The sequence below is a fragment of the Xenopus laevis genome, chromosome 8L, assembly GCF_017654675.1.
Source record: "Xenopus laevis strain J_2021 chromosome 8L, Xenopus_laevis_v10.1, whole genome shotgun sequence".
Taxonomy (NCBI): Eukaryota; Metazoa; Chordata; class Amphibia; order Anura; family Pipidae; genus Xenopus; species Xenopus laevis.
Window position 1 is genome coordinate 125186541 of NC_054385.1, and position 27134 is coordinate 125213674.

The following is a 27134-nucleotide window of genomic DNA, read 5'->3' on the forward strand; positions in this document are numbered from 1 at the left end:
TTTCGCCATCGCTCCGCAAATTCGCTAAAATCCGAAGTTGCGCACAGGGGTAGCGTAAGGTTGCGAAGTTACACTAGCGTTGATTCGCTAAGCGAAGCGAAGTTACGCTAGTGATGGTTAATTTGCATACGCCGCCAAATTCAAATTTCAATGGAGGAATACGTAGAATCACTACAAATGCCTGGGAAACCTTCAAAACATCAAATAAAATGTTTATTTTGCCCTACACATGTGCCCACTGTATAGTTAAGTTGCCATGAGTCAGGAAATGTAGGAGGGAAGGAGGGGAGCCCCAAAAAATGTTTCGATCTTTTTCAGCCTATCAACCATAATATAGAAAAAACGCCAGCGTTTTTTGGGAATTAGAAAAAATGTGACCTTTTTTTTTGAAGCAATCCCTATCTACTCTATTGCGCTTCGCTTTGACCTGTTTCAATGAAATGTCGCTGACGCCCATTAAAGTCTATGGGCGTCAACATTTCTTTGTTGCGCGGCGAAATTATTTTGACGCACGTCTTTTTTTTTTACGCATGCCGCCATAGAAGTCTATGGCGTAATTTCCACGATGAAACAAGGCGAAAAAAATTCATCCATGCCTAGTTATTTCATGTGTCCCTTATTAAAGGTCTTCGTTGGTGGTTTCAGGAGGCACAGGACTCGCTGAGGGTAAATGGAGTGAAACAGATAAAGAGAAGAATACTTTGTGATTTATTTCAGCTGCACAATAATGACGTGTGAAAAGAAATATTGCAGCCTCCTTTTTTCACAGTGTATTTTTATACATATCTTCTTGGTTATATCATTGCTTGCAACATAAAATAAAGGGGGTGTTGGGCACTCCGAGAAATTCTACAAGGGCCGCCAAAAAATAAAGTTAAAAATGTAATGTTTATTGTAGATTCATTAAAAAAAGGAACACTATCTCTATTGTCCCTACTCGTTTCGTGCCCCCAGGGCACTTAATCATAGGAATTTGGAATATTTTTCTATGACTGTATGATCACAGATGAGAGCTTTTTCATTCATATTCAGGTAAGAGAAATGTAACATATGTAGTCAATCTCCTTGTAATAGAGAATATTGCCTGGATCTTCTATTGCCCTTTCCTATATACAGGAACTTGCCTCCCTTCCACATACTGTATGCCAGAAATTAGTTTATCTCTAGTGATGGGCGAATTTGCGCCGTTTTGCTTCGCCGAAAAATTTGCGAATTTCGCACGAAATTCGCGAAACGGCGAAAAATTTGCGAAACGGCGCCGGCGCCCGTTTTTTACGCCGGCGAATTTTTGCCGCGAATTTTCGCGGGCGTTTCGAGAATTTATTCGCTGGCGGCGAAACACGCAAATTCGCCGCGAATTCGCGCCTGGCGAATAAATTCGCCCATCACTATTTATCTCTATATTTTTGTCTTCCCTCATCGCAAATCTGTTTAGATAGCCCCTTCAGAATTGAAGTGAACATTTAGGGTGGTGGCACGCGGGAGATTTAGTCCCCTGCAATAAATATTTGCTACTGCAGGCGACTTATCTCCCTGAAACGCCTTCCCACCCGCAAGAACGGCACCAGGATGGCATAAGAGTCGCTTTGGTTTTCCAAGTGAGACCACTTTGTAAAATCGAAGCAACACTTATGCCATCTTGCTGGCGATTCACATGTTAGTTGTAGCCAGCAAACCACCCTGCATGAGATCTCCGCAGCGGGCCATCTCAAAGGATTAAGAAGCATTAAGCGACCCCTGTTTTTTTTTTTTATTTTAATATTTGAAATTTTTATTGATTTTCAATGTAACATAAAAAAATGCAATAAAGTACAACAAGTATTCAGCTGCAGATTTGTCCGTCTAAATATGTTATATCGTTCTTTGCGGAACATTCTTAGAGTCTGGTCACTTCCCATGACCCCTTGGGCTATTTCAATTCAGTGCTATTCACGCAGCTGGCTTGTAGATGAGGAAAAAGGGGGGGAAGGGGCAGTTATTGGGGAGGGGGGAGAAAAGAAAGGGGGGAAGAAAGTTTAAGTAGAGAGGCAGTTATCATATCTATAATACATCTTTACCAGACGACATCTTATCTGTTGGATTGTTCAAGTAGTTCCAGATTCAGGGGAGTTAGACTCAGATTGGGTTTCCTCCAGGCAGGGCAGCCATCAAGGGGGGACGGGGGGGAGAGTTGTAGGGGGCCCGAGGGTAAGGGGGGCCCGGCCACGCCACACTTACTTGATTAGTTGGGCCCCCATCTTTCTGAGAGCTGCTGACTTCGGGAAGGCATGGAAGTTAAAGGGGCCCTGGCCACCAATTTTCTTATAATGGGGGGGGGCCTGGCCACCAGTTTTGGCCACCAATTTTTTTTCTCATGTGTGATCCTAGCCACCAATATTTTTTAATGATGGGGGCCCTGGCCACAAATGTTTTTTTATGGGGGGCCCTGACCACCAATATATTTTTTATTAACATGTGGGAACCCAAGCCACCAGTATTTTTTTTGTTTTTTTACTGTGGGGTGGGGAGGGCGGACCTGTAGGTGGGGCTTGCAGTAGGTGTAGCCCAGGGGGCCCAGGAAATTTTATCGTATGGGGCCCTGCGATTTCTGATGGCGGTCCTGCCTCCAGGTATCGGGCCCAAGTATTCCACTCCAGCTCCCCCTCATAGCTCATATCCAGAAGTATATTTCTGATGGATTCCATCGCTCGGATCCAGTTTACTTTGTTTATTAGGGATGTAGCGAACTGCCGATTTGGTGTTCGCGAACGCCGTTCGCGAACACCGGCAAAAAATGCGAATGTTCGCGAACAGTTCGCGAACTTCGAACACCCGCTAAAATCGTTCGATTGAACGATCGAAGGATTTTAATCGTTCGATCGAAGGATTTTCATTCGAATCGAACGATCGAAGCCATTCGATCGAATGCTTTTCATTGGATCGAATGCTTACAATCGTTCGAACGAATGGAAATCGTTCGATTTTTAGCGGTCGAAGGAATTCGAATGGTCGAATGGTCGAACGATCGAACGCGAACTCAAACTGCGAACGTTCCCAAACGTTCGCGAACATTCGGCGGACGCGAACGGTCGAAGTTCGCGCGAACTAGTTCGCGGGCGAACAGTTCGCTACATCCCTATTGTTTATCAGTGATTGTCGACCAGGTAATTGTGGTCATTTCCAATTCGCTGCTAAGAGAGATCTTGCTGCTGTCAGGATGTGTGTGGCTAATTTATGGGATAGTTTAGAATCAATGGTCTCGATTTTCATGTATGTAGAAAGGATCCGTGTTTGCCACATCCTCTAAAACAAATGGCGTGTTCTGGGTTGCCACTAAATTTGCTTATGCGTGTTGGAGTGTAGGTGTGGGTGGGATTCTGAAGTCGATCCTTTCCCTTCGACCGCAGATGAACAATGAAGACTGCTCCACAAGTTAGTCTTTATATAGGCCGCTTTCACCCCTTTTTTAGTGAAGTCACACCTCCTTTTTTGATGCAACCTGAAGATGGAATTGAAACAGTAACCAGATGGAATACAGGTAAGCAACTCTATGGGGAAATATTTTTAATACTATTTTGACAGCTGTCACACCCCCATGCCTGGGAGAATCTTCGGCTCATTTAGCCCATTTTGGGGAGATTAGTCCCCCGTAGAAGATTTATCGCAGGTGACTAAATGTCCCTGTGTGCCACCACCCAAGACAATCAATAGGAGATTTAGGCTAAGGCCAGATAGGGCAGAAATCAGTCTATTGAAATCAGCCACTAACTGCTAGACGGATCTTCTTCTCTTTTTGCATTCGAAAACCTTGTGTCAAAACACACTCTGTGGATTTTGCCTTGAAATGCAAAGTTTTGCTTTTCTTTGCCAAAATCCACCAAGTGTGTTTTGGCAAAGAACTGCAAGTGTAAAGAACACTCACCCTGGTGGTCTAAGGGGCCGGCGGGGACACCCGTTGAGGGTTCCTTCCTCTTCTTAGCGCCGGTAACTAGGTCGCGCACCGCGCATGACATCATCACGCCGAGTGCTGCAAAATTCAAATATGTAAAGGGGCTCTGAGCTTAAACTCATTGCCCTTGTTAGGTCTAACTTGTTAGTATCCTGGGTTTGATTTTGTGTATTCTGATTCCGGTTTTGATCCCTGCCTTCCTGACCATTCTGAACTCTGCCGATTTGATCCTTATCTGTCTGACTATCCTTGAAAGCTGCCTGTACCGACCCGGCCTGTCTGATCTTGCTTGAACTCTGCCCACACCAACCCCAGCCTGCCTGACTACACTTTTGTCTACTCCTTGATCTGTGGCCTTCCGTCCAAAACCACGGTAACGATTGTGCCCCTTTGCTCGTCCAGAACCCTTGCTTTGCTCCTCTCATATTAAGACCTGGCGGCATCTGAGTAGCTGAGGGCTCCTCCCAAAGCCAAAGGTGGTTGCTAAAGGCAGAAGCTGAGCAGTGACCGGGAGTCTAGCACTTGTTCTGGATTTATTTTTTTGGTGAATTCTTTATTTATAGCAAGTTTTTATAAAGGGTACAGAAAGAAAACAGGAGGGCAGATTACAAAACCAACATAAAGGAAGGGGAAAGAAATCCAGTATTCCGTTTCACATCCATATACTAATTCTTATATCATGTATCAAGGGTCAGCATTGAGTTTTTCCCTAATTTTCCCCACGGAGCCCATGTTCTCCAAAAATGTTTAATTTTCCCTTTTTTTATGCAGTTAATTCCTCAAGTTTTTTTTATCTCTTCCATCGTTTTAACCCATTCTAAAATTGTCGGTATATTAGGGGATTTCCACTTTTTAGGAATTAAAACTTTAGCTGCCTGTATCATGAAAATTGTCAATTGATTTTTAATAATTTCACCTTTAATTGGATCAAGATGTAAGGAGACCAAAACCGCAATGTCTACTACCTTTCCAAGGGGTGTTATTTTTTGTATATTATCCAGAATCTTTCCCCAAAACTCTTTTATTTTTCCACATTCGAACCATATATGAAGTGGGTCCCCTTCACTCGCATGACATCTCCAGCATCTATTATCCGCTTGCGGGAACATTTTATGCAGCCTCGACGGAGTATAGTACCATCCCATTAACAGTTTGTAATTTGTTTCTTGGGTCTTTGTAGCTATAGAACCCTTATGCATGGACAGCATAATTTTCTGCCACAATAAGTCATCTATTTTAAGTTTTAAGTCAGTCTCCCATTGTTTTTTCTTAACACTCTCCCTAGGGAGCTCATTATTTACAATGGCTTTATATATTACTGAGAGTGGTTTCCTTATTCTGGCCGAACCAGAAATTAAACCTTCCCACCAACTTGGGCTCCTCCCAAAGCCAAAGGTGGTTGCTAAAGGCAGAAGCTGAGCCGTGACCGGGAGCCTAGCACTTGTTCTGGATTTATGGTGCCGATTGTGACAGCATTCAAGCTGAAATCCAAGTGCTTTCAGTGACTTTAATGGCAAGTGGGAAAAGATTGTGAAATAAGAAAGGACATTGGATACTTATGCCAGTCTAACTCAAAATGAACCCACAATAAAACTCACAGACACTGATCGAAGTTGGAGGAAAAGGCCACAGCTTTTATTCATGTTGAACTCTATGATCTTGAGAAACAATAAAAGCATGCTATAGCTTTAACAAAAAATTCTATTCTCATGCATATGCATCTCCCGCCTTAAAGGAATTTTTCAGTATAAAAATAAAAACTGGGTAAATAGATAGGCTGTGCAAAATACATTTTTTTTTCTAATATAGTTAGTTAGGCAAAAATGTAATGTATAAAGGCTGGAGTGACTGGATGTGTAACATAATAGCCAGAACACTACTTCCTGCTTTTCAGCTCTCTTGGTTCCACTGATTGGTTACCAGGCAGTAACCAATCAGTGACGTGAGGCGGGGCCATATGGGACATATCTGTTGCTTTTGAATCTGAGCTGAATGCTGAGGATCAATTACAAACTCACTGAACAGTTATGTCCCATGTGGCCCCCCTTATAGTCACTGACTAACTCAGAGTTAGAGAGCTGGAAACCAGGCAAGCTTCCTATGTGCACCTCACAACCAAAGTTATGGCATCAGGTAACAGAAACCAGGAGACAAAGAGAAATTGGTTGCAAATAGGAGCATTTCTGGTGCTGCTGGGGTGCACAGTTTTGCAAACTTTATAAACAATGGACATCCAGCCCTTGAAGTTACCATAGACCCCTAGTGAAATGCCACCTGAGGTTAGAATTCCCACCTGCAAATAGTGATAGTCAGAGAAAATGGAGTATACAAAAAGGAAGAGAAAATCAAAGTAGAGGCAGAAGCAAGGGGACGGTGAAATGGAAAGGAAAGAGATTAAACGTGGAACAGGAAAAGAAAATGTGGCTAAAAGGAGCAGAACAGAAGGTTCTGGAAGAAAACCAAAATAGATGAGGAAGACAGATAAGAACGGCAAGAAATAAAAAAAAATACACAATTCAACAAAATGGTGAGTAGAAGTGATGTGCGGGTCGACCCGATACCCGAGGGACCCCAAGCTGTTTTCTCGGCTTCCCCCACTTAACAATAAATAGACAGGCCCATTGGGCATTTGTCTAAATCGACAGATTGCCAGTTTGGGCCATCAATAAAGTCATTTATTCACCATTTGTTATTTCCAGAGGACACCAGGACATTCCTTGGAAACAGAATAAAGTGCTTAAAAGGGCTGCAAACCCTCCATAAAACTGCTCCACTGCCCCTCCCTCTAGTTTGATTACAATTCAAGTAATTATAAATATATGAAACGCTGCCAATGAGAATCCTGTTGGCCAAAATCTAATTACAGATGCAAGGGAATTCACCAATCATTAGTGATAATAATGAGTCAAGATCTGGTACAGACAGTGAGCAGACAGGATCATTGATACTTTAGGCCTTCAAAGAGTGTTGTCGAGCTAAAGCTGCCTAGCAGTCTAAAACTGTCTGTAGCTCAACATTAATATTGTGTGTTCTGGGCACAATTTTATATTTATTGCCTCGATAGAGTTTCAGGGCAGCTTTCCCTGGTCACCATTCCTGTGGTGAAAAAACTGGGAGATCTTCTGTAGAAGGTGTGTAGTATCGTTTCATTTGTTATGCTGTTGGATGGCAAAATATAAGCGTAGTAGTGAGGTTAACATGGTTGTCTTGTAGTGCTGAGGTCCTGGATTTGATTCCAACCAGAGAACTCTTTGAAATGTCTGTGGGATTCCTCCCCAAAAACAGATTGCTGGGCTAAATCAATCCTGTAGAAAGTGACCCTTATGAAAAGGTAATTCAAACACTAACACCATAATTCTTATTTCTACAGTTGCTCAAGATTCACGCCGTTTCTCCTGTTTTTTCCAATCCTAAAAGGAAAAATAATTTATTCAGCATAAAAGAAATTCCCCTAAACAAGGCAAAGAATCTCTATGTCACCCAATAAACCCATGGAAGGGAATAATTACATTTTAAAAGGTAATCACTGCCTTTATTATTATTACTACTACTAATAATAATAATAATTTATTTTATGACACACGCATTATTTTTGGTTACATTAGAGGTCTACATGCTAGTTATTTATATAATATATAACTATACATTCTATGCATATTTGTACAATGCTTCAACTAAGCCTTATTCTCTCTTTAATTCTTATTATTACTGTTAGGGGCCGATTCACTAACTTCGAGTGAAGGATTCGAAGTAAAAAAACGTCGAATTTCGAAGTGTTTTTTGGGCTACTTCGACCATCAAATGGGCTACTTCGACCTTCGACTACGACTTCGAATCGAACTATTCGAACTAAAAATCATTCGACTATTCGACCATTCGATAGTCGAAGTACTGTCTCTTTAAGAAAAAACTTCGACCCACTAGTTCGCCATCTAAAAGCTACCGAAGTCAATGTTAGCCTATGGGGAAGGTCCCCATAGGCTTTCCTAAGTTTTTTTGGTCGAAGGATAATCCTTAGATCGTTGGATTAAAATCCTTCGAATCGTTCGATTCTAAGGATTTTATCGTTCGATCGAAGGATTATTCCTTTGATCGTTTGATCGCACTATTTGCGCTAAAATCCTTCGACTCCGATATTCGAAGTTGAAGGATTTTAATTCCCAGTCGAATATCGAGGGTTAATTAACCCTCGATATTCGACCCTTTGTGAATCGGCCCCTTAGTCACCATACGGCAAATCCTATGACTATGGAGTAGTGATGGGCGAATTTATTCGCCAGGCGTGAATTCACGGCGAATTTGCGCGATTCGCCGCTAGCGAATAAATTCGCGAAACGCCGGCGCGTCAAAGTTTTTTTTCGAAAAAACGGGCACCAGCGTCAAAAACAGGCGCCGGCGTCAAAAACGAGACGCCGGCGCGATTTCGCAAATTTTTCGGCGAAGCGAAACGGCGCAAATTCGCCCATCACTACTATGGAGGGGTCTGAATGGTGGAGGAGTCTACTGTTTGGTTCTCCCTCTACAGGTCCTACACTGGCCTTCTCCATCTCTCTCTGCCCACTACTCAAACTAATGATCGACCGAGTGAGAAGAGAGAGGAGAAGGAAGGAGCACATGCGTTTGGTTTTGTGAGCCAGACCATCTGAAGAACTTTTTGTAGGGGAGCTGGCTCTGCTTAATTACACCACTGACAATCACAGACAATGGGTTTCTCATGCAAGCACAAAAGGCCAATAATTGTAATGCTATAAATTAAATAACCGGTTTTCAAAATGACACAGCTTTCCATTGTGTTTTTAAGTAGAATTAAACACTTTGGGGGTCTTTTACAGAGACCCCCAAACTCAAGAGCAATAGTGCACCCTTAGTGCTCATTTAAAATGCATATACATCTGGTATCTAGATGGACTCTGCACCTTGCACTGGATAAAACATTCAGTGCAAAGTACACAATCCTGTCCAGTTGAAGTTTTTATGTCATGCACTGAATTACCAACTAAATAAACTTGAGGGATAACCATAATAATAATTCTATAACACTGTCGGATACATCAGAGAAGATGAGGCTGGAAAGAAAAAGACACAAGTCCATCAAGTTCAACCATTTGGACTAACGTTAACCTCATCGATTGTAAAATCTGGGCTGTCTTTCCAAAATAAATCTAACATGCAGGCCATAAGAATACTAGTTAAAAAAGTAATTATTTCATCTACATGTCCAAAAACAGACTAATACGTTTTATGCCTTGAAGCATCAGGTTCGCTTTATTCATCTTGGAGACACGATTTTCTGACCTATATCAATTTATAGTTGCTATTGTTTTCTCTTTCTTTCTTCCAGTTCATTTTGCAGTTCTATGAAATATGCAGATGCTTTACAAAAATACAATTAATAATAATAATAATTATATAATAATAAACTTAGTAATATTATTACTATTAATAATAGTAAAAAGCTGACTATTTAAGAATGCAAGGTTTGAATGATAAATTCTAATTCAAATTTTTGAGCTGGTTTAAAACCACCAACTCTAAGGGGGTTATTTACTAAACTCCGAATGAAAAAATCACGAGAAATTCAGGATTTTTTTTTAATAAAATTGGATTTTTAAAAAAAAAAATTTCAGAATCCATTAAGCCCCGAGGAAGGGAAAAGTCCGCATCTGAAAATCCGGCATCTCAGACCTGTCAAGGTTGCATATAAGTCAATTGGAGAAGTCCCGATGATTTTTTGATGTGCGCTGGGTTTTTGGCAACGCCCCTAAGATTTTTAGAGTTTTTGGGCAAAATTCTGAGTTTTCGGGTGAAAAATCTGAAAAAATTGTGAAAATCGAATGAAAGTTCTGAAAAAATCATGAACAAGTTAAATTAATCAATTAATTAATAAATAACATTAATAAATAAGACCAATAACCCCGTGTGGATTTGGTCAGAGTTTTTTTCAGAAAATATTGAGATCAATTCGGACTTTGATAAATAACCCCCTAATTCGAATGTGAGATTTATCATCCCCCTACCGTAACTCATGTTCAATAGGTCACCGCCTATAACCTGCCGAATTCAGGTTGAAGTCAATGGCAAATGGAGTTCCGCTGACCTACTTGAAGAATTCATAGTCTCCTGACATTTGAGGGGGTTTTTTTTGAGGAAAGCTTGATTTTAGTTTCAGGTCGGTTGAGTTTTTCCTTAAATAAGATACCAATTGAATTCCACGGTCATTCAAGGTAAAAAAAAACTATCGCTCGAATTTACTCCTTGGAATTTCAGACTACCTCACACCTGTTTCTGCACCCTACAAACTCTGTTCAAGGACAGATACCAGGGAATGCCTGATATATCCATTGTTGGTACAGGTATGGGATCCTTTATCCAAAATGTTCCAAATTACAGGAAGACCATCTCCCATAGACTCCATTTTAATCAAATAATTCAACATTTTAAAATATATTTCCTTTTTCTTTCTAATAATAATAATAATAATAATAATAATAATAATAATAATAATAAAACAGTAGCATGTACTTGACCCCAACTATGGTATAATTAAGCCTTATTGGAGGCAATATAATCCAATTGGGTTTATTTAATGTATAAATAATTTTTTAGTAGCAAAGGTCGAACTTGAATGAACTCACAACTCGAATGGTTTCTAATTTATTTGGGGTTGACAACCTGAAAACTCGAACTGATCGAGTTTTCGGCAAAAATGAACTGGAATCGTGATTTTCAAGGGAAACCCTCTGAAAAAAAACCTTGAACACCATGAAGGCTATTAACATCTTCAAATGGTTCAAGGGACCTCTGCCATTGACTTCTACATGACCTTGACAGGTTTTAGGTGTATTTTCGGATTTGAGCTATTTCAACATTTGAGTTTTTGTTAACCCAAAAATTCTATTTTTGACTCAAAAATAACTCAGAAAGCTCAAATTTTTCATGGAGCACACAACTCAAAGCTTAATAAATTTGCCCTCTAATGCATGGAGATCCAAATTACAGACTTTATCCGACAAACCTAGGTCCCGAGCATTCTGGATAACAGGTCCCATTCCTGTACAAACTCACACAGCTACTCAACAATGTATTAAACAGATGGAGGTGGCTTTGGTAGTTTTTGTCTGTTTCACTATGTACAGTATGTGTATTTGCAAAAGTTGCCTATAATGTTAGAGTAAGGGCTACAAGGAACATTTTAACTGTACTTGCAAATCCAACAGAAAAACAAGAGAATAGGACAATACATACCTTTACTCTTTCTCCGTGTATATATGAATATTCCCAGCGCAAAACTGGCAAGGACAAGAAGAAGAGCAGTCCCACCGATCAGGAGGTACAACATGCTTCTATTACTGGATTCTGTTTATTAGGATGAAAGAAGATGATTTTAAAGGATAAACTCATCTTAAGGAAAAACAAATTCCCTAAACTTGTAGAGTTGTTTGTTGCAGGTTGTGCTAATCTTGAGAGAATTTTAATGGACTATTCACAGTTCTTCAACAGAATTGATAAAGCCATGCTGGCAACTTTAGGAGAGGTGGAATACTGAAAGTACTGTAGGGGATGTTTCCTTCAACCTAGGGCATCAGTGATTAGAAGATGATGGTTTCATGTATTAGAACAATAAATTACATAAATGGTAAAACTCTTTTTAACTAGTAGAAAACATTTCCAGTGATATTATGCTCAACTTTCTGCCTTAACACTTTATATTTTTATAATTGGGATCAACAATTCAAAACACTCACCAAAGGGAACAACCAGTCTATCCTCCAAACTGCTGTGATCCACATGGCAGGAGTAAGTGGCGCCCTCCTCTGGTGTTACCTCCACACTGACTCTGATCTGATAGGTGCCATCAGGGTTTGGCAGGATCTCTGCTGATTCCTCGGAGTAAATCTCATCTCTCCCATTCTTTATCCACTTCACTTCCACATCTCGGGGGTAGAACCCATACGCCCAGCAGTGCAGTTTGGTACCACTCTCTGACTCTGAGCTGGAAACCTTCACTTTAGGGGAAACTGATGGGAAGGGGGAGAAGCGAGGGAGAGAGAAGTGAAATGCTTTTTGCAAGAAACCCATATTCAACTAATATGGAATTAAAGTGTTCATGGTGGCTCTTTGTGGGGTATTTATAGTTTGTACTGCTCTATGCCATTACCAATAATAATTATGGATGACCACACTTTCACCTGTGGTTAAATTTGAAAGAAAGAGGCTGCTCTGATCTTCTTCTGCTTTGGAAAGATTTGAGAAAGATTTCTAATATTTTTCCTAAGCAGAAGAACATCAGAGCAGCCTCTTTCTTTCTCCTGACAACTTTCTTGCCTACTTGGTGGTCAGACTGGTAGGAAACTGACCAGCAGGTGGCGTTGTTGTAACAAAATTCATTCATATTAACAGTACATGTATCCCTTAATATCTTGGAATAAAAGCAAAATAAATAATGAATATACATTGCAAAATATCTTAAAATAGTACCCTCATCAATTTTACATTCACTTATTTTAAAGATTTACTTATCCTTTAAGAGTACATTTAGGGGCACATTTAATAAACCCTTGAATTCAACCCTCGAAGTAATTTGAATATCGAATTCAAAGGATTTTAGCGCAAATCCTATGATCGAATAAAAATCCTTCGATCGAACGATTCGAACGATTTTAAGCGATCGATCGAAGGATTTTTCTTCGATCAAAAAAAGCTTAGAAAAGTGATGGGGAAGGTCCCCATAGGCTACCATTGTACCTCAGTAGGTTTAAACTGCCCAAGTATGTATTCAAAGTTTTTTTTAAAGAGACAGTACTTCGACTATCGAATGGTCGAATAGTCGAACGATTTTTAGTTCGAATCGTTCAAATCGAAGTCGAAGGTCGTTAGTAGCCTATTCGATGGTCGAAGTACCCAAAAAAATACTTCGAAATTCTAAGTTTTTTTCATTCGAATCCTTCACTCAAGCTTAGTAAATGTGCCCTAAGTTGACAAATGTATGGCTGTATTGAATCACCTTGAATGCGCAACATAGTCCTTGAGACTGTTGTACTTTCACTTTTTGATGTTATATGATTCATATGTTCGCACATTCTATTTTTCAAAGGCCGAGTTGTACATCCCAAATACTGTATGTCACATGACATATCACTTTTAGTCATTAAAGGAACAGTTACAACATAAAAATGAAAGTGTTTTAAAGTAATAGGAATATAATTTAGGGGCGATTCACTAAGGGTCGAATATCGAGGGTTAATTAACCTTCGATATTCGACCAGGAATTAAAATCCTTCGACTTCGAATATCGAAGTCGAAGGATTTAGCGGAAATAGGACGATCGAACGATCGAAGGATTATTCCTTCGATCGAACGATTAAATCTTTCGAATCGAACGATTCGAAGGATTTTAATCCAACGATCGAAGGAATATCCTAGCTTTTAGATGGCGAACTAGGGGGTCGAAGTTTTTTTTAAAGAGACAGTACTTCAACTATCGAATGGTCGAATAGTCGAACGATTTTTAGTTTGAATCCTTCGATTCGAAGTTGTAGTCGAAGGTCGAAGTAGCCCATTCGATGGTCGAAGTAGCCCAAAAAAAACTTCGAAATTCAAAGTTTTTTAACTTCGAATCCTTCACTCGAAGTTAGTGAATCGGCCCCTTAGTGTTGCCCTGCACTGGTAAAACTGATCTGTTTGATTCAGAAACACCACTATAGTTCATATAAAGAAGCTGCTGAGTAGCAATGGCAATTGAAAAAGGCTATATGGCACAGGTTAAATAGTGGATAACAGATAACACCATTATGTTCAACAGAGTTTATCTGTTATCTGCTGTGAAACCTGAGCCTTTTCACCTTTGAATGGCTGCCCCCATGGCTACACAGCAGCTTATTTATATAAACTATAGTAGTACTTATCTGTTATCTACTGTGTATCCTGTGCTTGAATGGCTGCCCCCATGGCTACACAGCAGCTTGTTTATATAAACTATAGTAGTACTTATCTGTTATCTACTGTGTATCCTGTGCTTGAATGGCTGCCCCCATGGCTACACAGCAGCTTGTTTATATAAACTATAATAGTACTTATCTGTTATCTACTGTGTATCCTGTGCTTGAATAGCTGCCCCCATGGCTACACAGCAGCTTGTTTGTATAAACTATAGTAGTACTTATCTGTTATCTACTGTGTATCCTGTGCTTGAATGGCTGCCCCCATGGCTACACAGCAGCTTGTTTATATAAATTATAGTAGTACTTATCTGTTATCTACTGTGTATCCTGTGCTTGAATGGCTGCCCCCATGGCTACACAGCAGCTTGTTTATATAAACTATAGTAGTACTTATCTGTTATCTACTGTGTATCCTGTGCTTGAATGGCTGCCCCCATGGCTACACAGCAGCTTGTTTATATAAACAATAGTAGTACTTATCTGTTATCTACTGTGTATCCTGTGCTTGAATGGCTGCCCCCATGGATACACAGCAGCTTGTTTATATAAACTATAGTAGTACTTATCTGTTATCTACTGTGTATCCTGTGCTTGAATGGCTGCCCCCATGGCTACACAGCAGCTTGTTTATATAAACAATAGTAGTGTTTCTGAAGCAACAGATAAACAGAAATATTTATTACTTCAAAACAATTTCATTTTTTGATGTTACTGGTCCTTTAATGCTCATTGAAACATATCATAGGTATCCAAAGACAAATAATATTATATGATCTCACCTTTCCTGTTCAAGTCAGCTGATAAATAATAGAGATACAGCTTAATTTGTTGGATACATTCATTCTCCATGTACATCTTATTATCCACTGCATGATCATAGCGCTTATTCAATTGGTCCATCATAACCAGAGCCTCTTGCATTACAGGCACATACACCACCTTCTCTTTATCCAGTGCTATAATTTCTTTGCCATTTAATGCAATCTCCTCATATCCACTAGTGGTACCGTCTTCATTCAGCTCACAGACAAATTTCCTCTGGTAGACATGGAACTGTCCTTTATCTGTAATACAAACACATATATATATATATATATATATATATATATATATATATATATATATATATATATACTTGTATATATATATATATATTTATATATTTATAATTTATACATTATTACATACCCAACTGTCTCAGATTTGCATTTCATTGTACTCACCGTATGTCTTGTTTGAAAACCCCATTATAAATTCCATTTCGTCCCTTTCAGTAATCTCCAATTCCTGAGCAAATTTAGTCTGCATCTCCAGGTGCACAGCCAGGACTTTCTGTGGCAGGATATTAATTAAACCATCAAGTGAAATCAAAACCTGAGCCTGGCGGGTGTCACTGCTGTACTTTCCACACTTTAAGTCATCAAGATACAGAATTATAGAATACATAGGCAGGCCCGGGGTTGGAAATAATATTCGTGTTATGAGATATTGGAAAACATGGCCACCTGTAATACAACGAAACACAGATCTGTGTTATTAAGCTTTATAGTTGGAATATTATAGGTAATAGGTGACGTGTATGGAGAATAAAAAACATTTAATAAGGGAAGCAATTGCATAGTTAGAAAGCAGACACAGCATTTTATACTTGGAAGCAATTTAGATGACCTTTGAAATTGCGTAAGCCTCACAGAATGTACAGAAATATATTTATTAGCACATAAATAAAAGCCTAACGCATGCTGTACCTGATAGGGCACTTGCAAGTCTAATGGATATAGCGGGTACAATTTACAATACCAATAATGATGACATCACCTCACAACCACCAATCAAATTGCTTCAAAATTTGCTTCAGTGTTGCAAAGGCACCCATAGGTGTATAGACAACAATAACACCTTATACACATTTCAAAGCCAACAAACACCCGGGCATGTACACAGTTTCGGACTGGCCCACCGCGATACCGGGAAAACTCCTGGTGGGCTCAGGCTTCAGTGGGCCCTAATGCTGCTAAACATTTGGACTAATTCATGGCCATTCCCTATTTCTGTGGGCACAAAGAGACTAAATAGATGGAATAATTGATTATATTATATAAAGAAAAGAAACTAGGAAAACAGAGGTTGAGTGAGAAGAGGAAGAATAATAGCACTGAGAGTGGCCCCTGGTCTAAGGTTTTTTGGTGGGCCCCTGGTGTCCCAGTCCGACATTGTATATCCAGTTTAACTATAGATTTAATCATGAAAAACAAAATACAGAAAAGTATTATCTGAAATGCAAATATTTTGTTTAAAAACTGACTACGGCAATATTACAACTTGAACACCGCGTCTTGTGTTCATGGAGACTTACAGAGCCGGTATTCGAGGCTGGGAAAGTCTCCAAATTGCTGATCTGGGATTTACTGTAAGATCATGAAGAGTAGCAGGTGACATGAAAGTCCCTGTTCAATAATATCTGTTTCTGAAGAAAACAGAAAGAAAAACAAGAGACAGAAAAACCATTTTGTTCTAAGCGAAGTAACTTGGGAACTAAAGGGGTGGTTCACCTTTAAGATAACTTTTCGTAGGTAATAAAATGGCTAATTCTAAGCAATCTGTCAATTGACCTTAATTTTTCCTTTTTATAGTTTGTGAATTATTTGCCTTCTGCTTCTGACTCTTTCTACCTTTCAAATGGGGGTCACTGACCCCATCTAAAAAACAAATGCTCTGTAAGGCTACACATTTATTGTTATTGCTACTTTTTATTACTCATCTTTCTGTTCAGGCCTCTCCTATTCATATTCCAGTCTCATATTTAAATCAATGCATGGTTGCTAGGGTGATTTGGACCCTAGCAACACAATTGCTTAACTAGGCAAATCCAAAATAAATAATGTTTGAATTGATTGTTATTATAGATAAACTGTACTTTCCACAATCCCACAAAGAGGTGTTTGCATAGGAGGGATTTTTCTCCCATTTCCGTGCCTGTGGGTGTTGGGGCTGCATCACTGTGTATGGTCAAGTAAAAAGTGCTGTCGTAATTGATGATGCGCAGCTCTCGCAATAATTTAGTGATTTAACACGCGGAAGCCTTAAGTAGCGGCACATTTTGCCTTGATCACGTGTAAGCGAAACACGCATAGATAGAAAATTTGGGACAGCTCCACCTCTATTCTATTTTCCTTTTCTGATCTACATTTCATGAATTGCTGGCTATTTTGAAAATTCTAAAGTTAATGAACTCACCTTCTATAATTATCAACATTTATTAGGCACAAGCACTTTAATTAATTACATTTCTATTAAGAATTGATTGACCTTAAATGGATTGATAATTAATTGGTTATTGTGATGACCCAGATTTGTTTTTAATTGAATTCATTAATTAATTAATTGCTTGATGTGAGAGCACAGAATTGATATATATACTATAACACTTTGTGTGAATTCATTGGCACTAAGCGCCTTAATAATCGATGCACTTTATGGTTAATTAATCAAATTCATTTTAAATTAAATCTGTGGGGGTTTAGTGCTATTTTATTCAAGATAAATCACATTTAGTAATTACTGAATACCTCTACACAATCTGACAGTAACTAAGTGAAGTTGAGAATTTAAAAATTCTACAAGGAAATGTTCTTTCTTTTTTTTTCATGTGTTTATAGAGTGCCAACATATTGCTTGGTAGCTGTTGATCTTACCCCCCTATCTTTAAAGGGCACCTATTGGGTAAAAATGTTATCCCCAACCAAAGGTGCGGATTGATAGAGCCCGCATTCTGGTTGGAGATAACAGTTGTTTTTTTTAAGAAATGCCCCCCGACAGCGCTAGGCTACTCGCATAGGGAGGAAGCTCCCGGTGCGAGCAGCTTTGTCCGGTCACTCGCATGCGCATAATGCGTGTATGACGTCACGTGCATGCGCATAATGAGCAATTCGGCCAGCTCTTCATTATGCGCATGCGAGTGACCGGACATGGCTGCTCACACTGTGAACTCCCTCCCTGTGCAAGTAGCCTAGCGCTGGCGGGGGGCATTTTCTTTTAAAAAAAAACTACTGTTATCCCCAACCGGAATGCGGGCTCTATCAGCCCGCACCTTTGGTTGGGGATAACATTTTTACCCAATAGGTGCCCTTTAAAGTGGACCTGTCACCCAGACACAAAAATCTGTATAATAAAAGTCCTTTTCAAACTAAACATGAAATCCAATTTCTATTTTTTATTAAAGCATTCATAGCTGTTGTAATCTCATTAAACATCTCAGCTGTCAATCAAATATTGTCTGCCCCTCCTCTATGCCAGTGGCATAGAGGCGGGGCAGACAATTACTTTCACTTTCCATTCAGCACTTCCTACATGTCACTGCTCTCCCCACATTCCCCCAGTTCTCTTCACCATTTAATTGTGTAGCCAGGACATGGGGATGGACATCAGGTCCCACATTCTGGTGCACAAACAAGATTCTGAGATGATACAAGACTTGTCTTAATAACAGTGTCCACAAAATGGCTCCTGCCTGCTTATTATAATTATGAATTCCCAGACTGGAGGAAGCAAGATTCAAATAATTTATATAGTGTAATTAAAGTTCATTTTGCTTGACTAATTTGATAAAATAGGATTTTGAATAATTTTTTTGGGTGACGGGTCCCCTTTAAGCAACTTTCCAATATAATTAAAACATAATTGAAAACAATTATCTGTTGTTGTTGCCTTTCCATCCTACCGGTCTGGTTGTCACTTTTGAAACCAAGTAGTAGAAGCCCGGCTGATTTAACAGACCTCTAGTACATTGTTTAAAGAGTCAGATCTGGAGAATTTAAAGAAATCCAACAAATAACTTTTATCACTGGGCAAAATCGTATTTTTGGATTTACATCCTTTTTAAATATTTCAGAACTCATGACAATTGCAGTTATGGAAACGTGCCCTAGAATGTTGTTTGAATAATACATTATTTCAAGTTAATTGCAAGCAGAAGGGTTTAGAATCAAGGTGCCAACACTTATTTCACAACAAAAGTATTACAGGCGATATAAATTACACAGGATATTGTTACTCACCGGCACAATGTACGGCACAGACACCCAGACTCAACAGCAGCAGCAGCAGCAGCAGCACAGTGTGACCCATTGTTACCTTATCTTTATACACAATGGAAAGACTCCAAGAATTACTCCAGCTCCACTCAGGAACAAAATGCCAGTACCAAACTTCTCTGCACAGTAAATTATCAGGACTGGACTGGGCAGGGTTAAATGTTCTGTCCAATAAGAAACCAGATAGAGCTGTAGACAGAGTTACCAGGCAGAAAACGGATGTACTTGAACTCCAGTTGATATTATTTAGAGAGGATCTAACCCAAGAAAAGAATTTGAAACTTATTGATCCTATGAGCATTTTTGCAATTTCCGTTATTTTTTTATTTTTAGTGATTTCTGAGTAACCTTTGAAATTCCAACTGTAAGTTGAATCAACAGTCTGATATTAAGGGGCAGATTTATTAAGGTTCAAGTAGTGTTTACCACTAAAATTCGAGTTTTTGAGTTGTATATTTTGGTCAAAACCCACATTTTCAAATTAAAGAAATTTACACATTTTTTGTGTTTTTTTTTTTTTTTAAAAAAAATGCAAATCTTTGGAGATTTATTATACCCCAACTCTGGCAATAGCTTGAATCCAGAAAATCTAAGTTATGTGGAGGTCATGTTTGAGTCAATGGCAGAGGTCCCTTAAATCATTTGAAGATGTTAACAGCCTGAAAAATAATTTGAGCTATTTTTATTTTTTTAACGACGAAAAATCAATTAATTTGCGAATCAATTAATCAGGACTCGAACTCGCAGACTTGAGTTTTGGCATTTAAGTTTTTTCTTAAGTAAGATCCCATTTGTGTTTCGAGTTTATTCGAGGTATAAAAAACTCTAACACTCGACCTTTGTTAAATAACCCTCTAGATGTATAAAACTGCAAATATATGCTAAAAACTGAAAATAAATGTAAATTGCAGGAAATGCACCTTGATTGAGATCCTTTTAAATTTATAAGCAGGGTTTCAGAATAAGGATTAGTATAGTGTCATGTGCTGTGTTTTCTTTTCTAAATATAGACATATGTAATTATAGTAATGATAGCAGCTGAGAGAACTCAATCCATTGCGTTCAGCTCCGTCTTCACAAATAGCATGGAATTCATGTGTCAGTGAAGGGCAGATATTGGTGCAAAAGCATGCATTTTACACCAAAAGTCACAATCTTTGTGCACTGATAACTGATGAATTATAAAGGCAGGGCAGGAGATTGTGGGGCCGATTCACAAAAGGTAAAAAAGCAAATGTTAGCAGGCACTAAAAATGGCATCACTTCTTGTATTTGTAGAATTAATGATCAATTCACTAAGGGGAAGCCTCTTTTTTTCTGCTCGAGTTTTTAAAGGGGAAAACTCACATGTTTAGAAGAAAAAAACTTTTTTTTTTCAGGATTTATTATACACTGAAGCTGCTAAAAATCCAATCCGAAAATTCTCCAGCTAAAACCTGTCGAGGTCATGTAGACAGGCCCGGACTGGCAATCTGTGGGTTCTTGTAAATGCCAGAGGGGCTGCTCTATGGTTCCATAGAAAGTTACCATATAGTGGGCTGGAAGGGGGCTGTTTGGGCTGGAAGGGGGCTGTTTGGGCTGGTAGGGGGCTGTTTGGGCTGGAAGGGGGCTGTTTGGGCTGGTAGGGGGCTGTTTGGGCCTCTGTAGACTTGGAATAGCAGGGCCTATTTTGACTCCCAGTCCAGGCCTGTGTAGAAGCCAATGGCAGATGCCAATTTTACAATTTGAAGAGGTCGTGATCTGCACTGGGTCCCCTACGATAATCTGCAAAATTCTGGATTTTCGGTCAACAGCTTGAAAATAAAAGATCGGGCATCAAATCCGAAAAAGCCGTACAATTTTGATTGAATTTCGATTTTGACGTGACTTTTCCCGCACCGTCTTTTTTCGAGCTGATTATTTGATAAATTTGAATTCAAGGATGGGAGTTAGGCCGCATTTGATTTAATAAAAAATGGGATACATTCAGGGTTTTGGTGCATTTTTTTAAACCATGCAATGCGGTTAGACATTATTTTATAGTATACAATATTATTATGCGGTATTACCCAGGAAACCATTACACATCACAGATCACATGACTTCCGCTATTTCTGCTCTCAATCACAAGACGGAGGAGAGGCAGAACTCATTCGGGTGACAGTTGCAGAAAGGAAACCATTACAATGCAACGCCAGCAAAGTAGGCACGGGATGATTAGAGGTGACAGAAGTAAGGGGCAAGAGCTCAGTCGCCAGTTTCTCAGAGCACTAACAGAATACAAAAAAAGAAAGAAGAACAGTGTCGGACTGGCCCGGCGGGACACTGGGAAAATACCCGGTGGGCCCGAACCTTAATGGGCCCCTACTGGGCCAGACCCCTCTCCAGATCTCCGGAAAAAGGTTTTTTATGCACTTGACACCATCTGCGCATCGCCTTCTGCGCATGCACTTGACACCAGGTGCCTTCACGCAGGCACGCCGAGCGGTGCCTTCATTTGTGCACAATCTGTGCGTGACTGTAGGGGGCTGGGTGGGGGGCCCTGGACAGTAGTTCTACCTGATTTCTTTTTTTCATGAACTTCTCTTCTGACAGATCTACACTCTCACCAATGTTCATAGGTTTATCTTTCTTCCATGTTTGCTGCTTTGGCCCAATCTCTGATATAAAAGTTTTCGTCCCTTCTGCTTCCAAGTCTGACTTTATTGTGTCCTGACCTCTGCTCTTTCCTACTCTCTTCTTCAGGGTCTGACTGGGGGGCCCGGGGCCCATAGACTTAAATTCCATCCCGAGTAAAAAAAATCCGAATTTGCATATGCAAATTAGGGATGGGAAGGGGAAAACACAATTTTCCTCCCCGTCCCTAATTTGCATATGCAAATTAGGATTCGAATTCGGTTCAGCCGGGCAGAAGGATTCGGCCGAATCCTGCTGAAAAAGGCCGAATCCTGGCCAAATCCCGAACCGAATCCTGGATTCGGTGCATCCCTACTTATTTTTAAGGTTTACTTATGCTTTAACACCATTATGGGAACCCATGTAAAAATGTAAAGGTTACTATGCATATTTTATTTCTATTATTTTCTATTATTTTTCTATTATTTTTATTCAAGTCAAATGGGTGAATTTGGCCTGTTTCTCTTCACCAAAAATTCTCTGCTGGCGAAAATTTGCCAATGCTCATTAAAGTCTATGGGCAGCAAATTTTTTTGATGTGCGTAATTTTTTTTTACTCGGGACGCAATTTAAGTCTATGGGCCCCGGGCCCCCCAGTCAGACCCTGAAGAAGAGAGTAGGAAAGAGCAGAGGTCAGGACACAATAAAGTCAGACTTGGAAGCAGAAGGGACGAAAACTTTTATATCAGAGATTGGGCCAAAGCAGCAAACATGGAAGAAAGATAAACCTATGAACATTGGTGAGAGTGTAGATCTGTCAGAAGAGAAGTTCATGAAAAAAAGAAATCAGGTAGAACAAGTTAAAAGGGATCCTGTCATGATTTTTGGTGTTGTTTTTCCTAAATGACTGCAAATAATTCACTTTTCCATATAAAATGTCATTCCTAACTCAACAAGTGTATTTCACGAAAACATGAAATAAACCCAATCGACTGGTTTTGCTTCCAATAACGATGAATTATTGTGGATCAAGTACAAGGTATAAAGGAAATCATTTTTATAAATGGGGATTATTTGGATAAAATGGAGTCTACGGGAGACGGCTTTCTGGATAATGGGTTTCTGGACAATGGATCCCATACCTGTATAAAGTGGAAGACTGGTGGTTGTTCTAGTACAGCAGCAACTAGAAGTTGTAAGTAGGACCTATGGATCTACAGTAAGTAGCCCAACTCTACCCAAAAGTTCTGCATATACACATTGTGCCTGAAAAGAAAAACCAAGAGCTATATGGTCCCACAGCATCCCTAGCACTACTATTCACTACAAATTATAAATGAATTTTCCTTTAAAATCCCCCCACCTTATCACACATACACAGTATCAACTATAGACTGCAGCAGACTAACAAAATTCATTTATATTAACAGTACATGTATCCCTTAACAAAAATAATGAATGTATATTGCAAAAGTGTTTAGAATAACACTCTCATCAATTTTACATTCACTTATTTTTAGGCATGCACCGAATCCACTATTTTGGATTCAGCTGAACCCCCGAATCCTTTGCGAAAGATTCGGCCGAATACCGAACAAAATCCGAATTTGCATATGCAAATTAGGGATGGGAAGGGGAAAACGCAATTTCCCTCCTCGTCCCTAATTTGCATATGCAAATTAGGATTTGAATTTGGTTCAGCCGGGCAGAAGGATTCGGCCGAATCTTGCTGAAAAAGGCCGAATCCTGGCCAAATCCCGAACCGAATCCTGGATTCGGTGCATCCCTACTTATTTTAAAGGTTTACTTATGCTTTAACACCATTATGGGAACCCATGTAAAAATGTAAAGGTTACTATGCATATTTTATTGATATTATTTTATATTATTTTTATATTATTTTTATTCAAGTCAAATGGGTGAATTTGGCCTGTTTCTCTTCACCAAAAATTCTCTGCTGGCGAAAATTTGCCAATGCCCATTAAAGTCTATGGGCAGCAAATTTTTTTGATGTGCGTAATTTTTTTTTACTCGGGACGCAATTTAAGTCTATGGGCTTAATTTCCGCAGTGAAACAAGACGATAAAAGATTCGCCCATCACTAATGCCAAGTTGAAGTTGGCGTGAATTATTTAGCATTATTATTTGTGGTTTTTGAGCTATTTAGCTTTGTATTCAGCAGCTCTCCAGTTTGCAATTTCAGCCATCTGGTTGCTAGGGTCCAAATCACCCTAGCAACCATGTGTTTACTTGAATAAGAGACTGGAATATGAATAGGAGAGGCCTGAATAGAATTACAAGTAATAAAAAGTAACAATATCAATACATTTGTAGTCTCACAGATCATGTTTTTAGATGGAGTCAATGACCCCCATTTGAAAGCTGAAAGGAGTCAGCAAGAAAAAGGCAAATAATTCAAATGCTATAGAAAAGAAAAAAAACGAAGGCCATTTGAAAGGTTGCTTAGAATTGGTCATCCTAGAAAATACTAAAAGCTAACTTTAAGGTGAATCCCCGCTTTAAGGATTTTGCAATTTTGATATTCTTTCAACTCCAATTTAAGTTGAATTCTGGTGACTTTCTCCTTCTTTCCAAATGCTCCTTAAAGACCCACCTGTTTAAAGAAGCTTATTCAATGTACCTTAATTAATCAGTCATTGCTAAATTATAAATCACACAATTGTTTCTAAAATCCTAATCTCTCAATTGTACCCTAACCTTTACTTTGTAAACTCTAATTTGTAGGCCCCTCTAATCCTATTGTATCTGTAACCCTCGTTTATTATTCTCCATTTATTCCCCATCTGTTATAACTAAGGTAAAGAACCGCGTAACTTGTGTCAGTTCTATATAAATAAATGATGATGATTAATAATATTGTTTTCAGTTTACTTCACTTTTTTGACTTCCCCCAGAGGTATTTAAAATTTCTGTGGAAAATGTAATCAGCAATGCTTTAAAGGAGAACTAAACCCTAACTAAAGAAGTAGGTAGAAATGTTGTACATTATGCTTTGTGCTTCTGTACCAGCCCAAGGCAACCACAGCCCTTTAGCAGTAAAGATCTGTGTCTCCAAAGATGCCCCAGTAGCTCCCCATCTTCTTTTCTGCTGATTCACTGCACATGCTCTGTGCTGCTGTCACTTACTGAGCTTAGGGAGCCACTCACAATATACAGTACACATAGAATAGAAATGTCACAATATAAGGCTGATTAATCATTAAATGTATTTTTGTGTTAAAACCTCTTTAAATATTTCAGAACTCATGACAATTGCAGTTATGGAAACCTGCCCTGGAATGCTGTTTGAATAATACATTGTTTCAAGTTAATTGCAAGCAGAAGGGTTTAGGATCAAGGTGACAACACTTATTTCACAACAACAGGTGATATAAATTACACAAGATATTGTTACTCACCGGCACAATGTACGGCACAGACACCCAGACTCAACAGCAACAGCAGCAGCAGCAGCAGCACAGTGTGACCCATTGTTACGTCATCTTTATACACAATGGAAAGACTCCAAGAATTACTCCAGCTCCACTCAGGGACAAATGCAATTCTGCAGCTAAACCCTCAGTGAGTGCCTCCAAATGATCTGATAACAGAGATGCGACACAAGTCCAAGATGGCGCTGGCCCAGCTACTGAACTTCGTCTCTCTCCTAATAAAGTGAGTGGTGATAAATCAGTCATCGGTGCCCTGGCAGCTTAAAGGAAAACTATACCCCCCAAACAATGTAGGTCTCTATTAAAAGATACTGAGTAAAACAGCTCATATGTAAAACCCTGCTTCATGTAAATGAACCATTATCATAATAATATACTTTTCTAGTAGTATGTGCCATTGGGTAATCATAAATAGAAAATTGCCATTTTAAAAAATAAGGGCCGTCCCCTGAGATCGTAAGATTCACTGTGCACACATACAGACCACATGTAAGGTCACATGAGCCAATTAACAGACAGAGATCTGCCTTTTGCTTCCTCACTTCTTCCTGTTACAATAAGGGGCCGATTCATTAACTTCGAGTGAAGGATTCGAAGGTAAAAAGCTTTGATTTTCGAAGTTTTTTTGGGCTACTTCGACCATCGAATGGGCTACTTCGACCTTCGACTACGACTATCGAAGGATTCGAAGTAAAAATCGTTCGACTATTCGACCATTCGATAGTCGAAGTACTTTCTCTTTAAAAAAAAATTCGACCCCCTAGTTCGGCAGCTAAAAGCTACCGAAGTCAATGTTAGCCTATGGGGAAGGTCCCCATAGGCTTTCCTAAGTTTTTTTGATCGAAGGATATTCCCTCAATCGTTGGATTTAAATCCTTCGAATTGTTCGATTAGAAGGATTTAATCGTTCAATCGAAGTAATAATCCTTCGATCGTACGATCGTACTATCTGCGCTAAATCCTTCGACTTCGATATTCGAAGTTGAAGGATTTTAGTTCCTAGTCGAATATCGAGGGTTAATTAACCCTCGATATTCGACCCTTGATGAATCGGCCCCTTAGTGTTGTAGTATTTCTGGTCAGGTGATCTCTGAGGCAGCACAGATAGAGTCACGAAATGGTGGTTCAAGGCAAGAGATGTAAAAGGACAATATTTATGTAAATATATATATTCCAGTTTGGTAAGATTCTTTAATATGTCATTCAATTTGATATAAACTATCTGTTGCTCAAGTATTCATTTTGGGGGTATAGTTTTCCTTTAAAGGTTGGGAGTCTTTGCACATGAGTCAGCTGCACACACTCCTGACTATCTCACCACTCATTAGGCAGAACATCTGCACCACAGCCCCCCTCAACAGCCCTCTAACATTGCCCCAGCGGGAGATGCAGAGCCTTCTTTAACAGAGATCACATACTGTATATCATGAGACAGAACCATAAAACTCTGGTCCACAAAATTGATGGCTTAAAGACAGACTTTGTGAAACAGCATCTCTCTAAACTGTGAGACCGTACATTTGAGGCAGAGCATTTCATTTTGCAGCTGGAAGATGCATGTGTTCAATTACAGAGCAATGTCGCAACTAAGCGTATACAATTACTGGAGGCCAAGGCAGATGATCTTGAAAACCCCCTAAGATGCAATAACATACCACTGGTTGGATGCCAGAGGGTGCTGAACCACAAGTCTTTGTGGAACAATTTCTTCTTTCTCAATTTGGAGACAAAACCTTCTCCAATATGTTCTTGGTGGAGCATGCTCACCTGGTCCCTGCTAGACCCTCCTGGTGCAACACACTGATAGCTCGCCCCTTGAACTACCGTGACCGGGATACTGCTTTTTGGGAGGCTCACTCCAAGGAACTGAGTTTCCAAAAAAAACACTGTTGTAATATACCCAGATTTTTTGTGGAGGTCAAAAAGCAAAGGCGACAGTTCATGTACTGTATGTTAAAAAGAGACTGCAGCAGCTAAACCTCAAATATGGAATTCCTATTTCTAGTTAAACTTTGGATTGTACACAATGGGCAAAATTATTTTTTTCATCTCTGCGGCAACTAACAGACTGGCTGGAATCATCATCCTTCAAATGTAGACGGAATGTAGCGTTGGATGGATAGGT

General features: G+C 39.4%; 1 protein-coding gene across 4 annotated transcripts; it reads right to left on the bottom strand.

The window, feature by feature from the left end:
• Positions 1 to 5934: 5934 nt before the first annotated feature.
• Positions 5935 to 25173, bottom strand: LOC108699124 (major histocompatibility complex class I-related gene protein). 4 transcript variants are annotated; one of them, XM_041573569.1, is made up of 7 exons: positions 24977 to 25042; positions 18927 to 19219; positions 15093 to 15374; positions 14649 to 14933; positions 11674 to 11946; positions 11174 to 11284; positions 5935 to 7338 (listed from the first exon to the last, which is right to left on the bottom strand). In XM_041573569.1, exons 2-7 carry the CDS (start codon positions 18994 to 18996, stop codon positions 7310 to 7312), a joined length of 1050 nt encoding a protein of 349 aa, XP_041429503.1. In that variant the 5' UTR covers positions 18997 to 19219; positions 24977 to 25042; the 3' UTR covers positions 5935 to 7309. The 4 variants fall into 4 exon arrangements, with proteins under 4 accessions (XP_041429503.1, XP_041429504.1, XP_041429502.1 ...); XM_041573570.1 differs by having other exon boundaries at positions 19003 to 19219; positions 24977 to 25039; XM_041573568.1 differs by lacking the exon at positions 18927 to 19219 and having other exon boundaries at positions 24977 to 25173.
• Positions 25174 to 27134: the final 1961 nt, after the last annotated feature.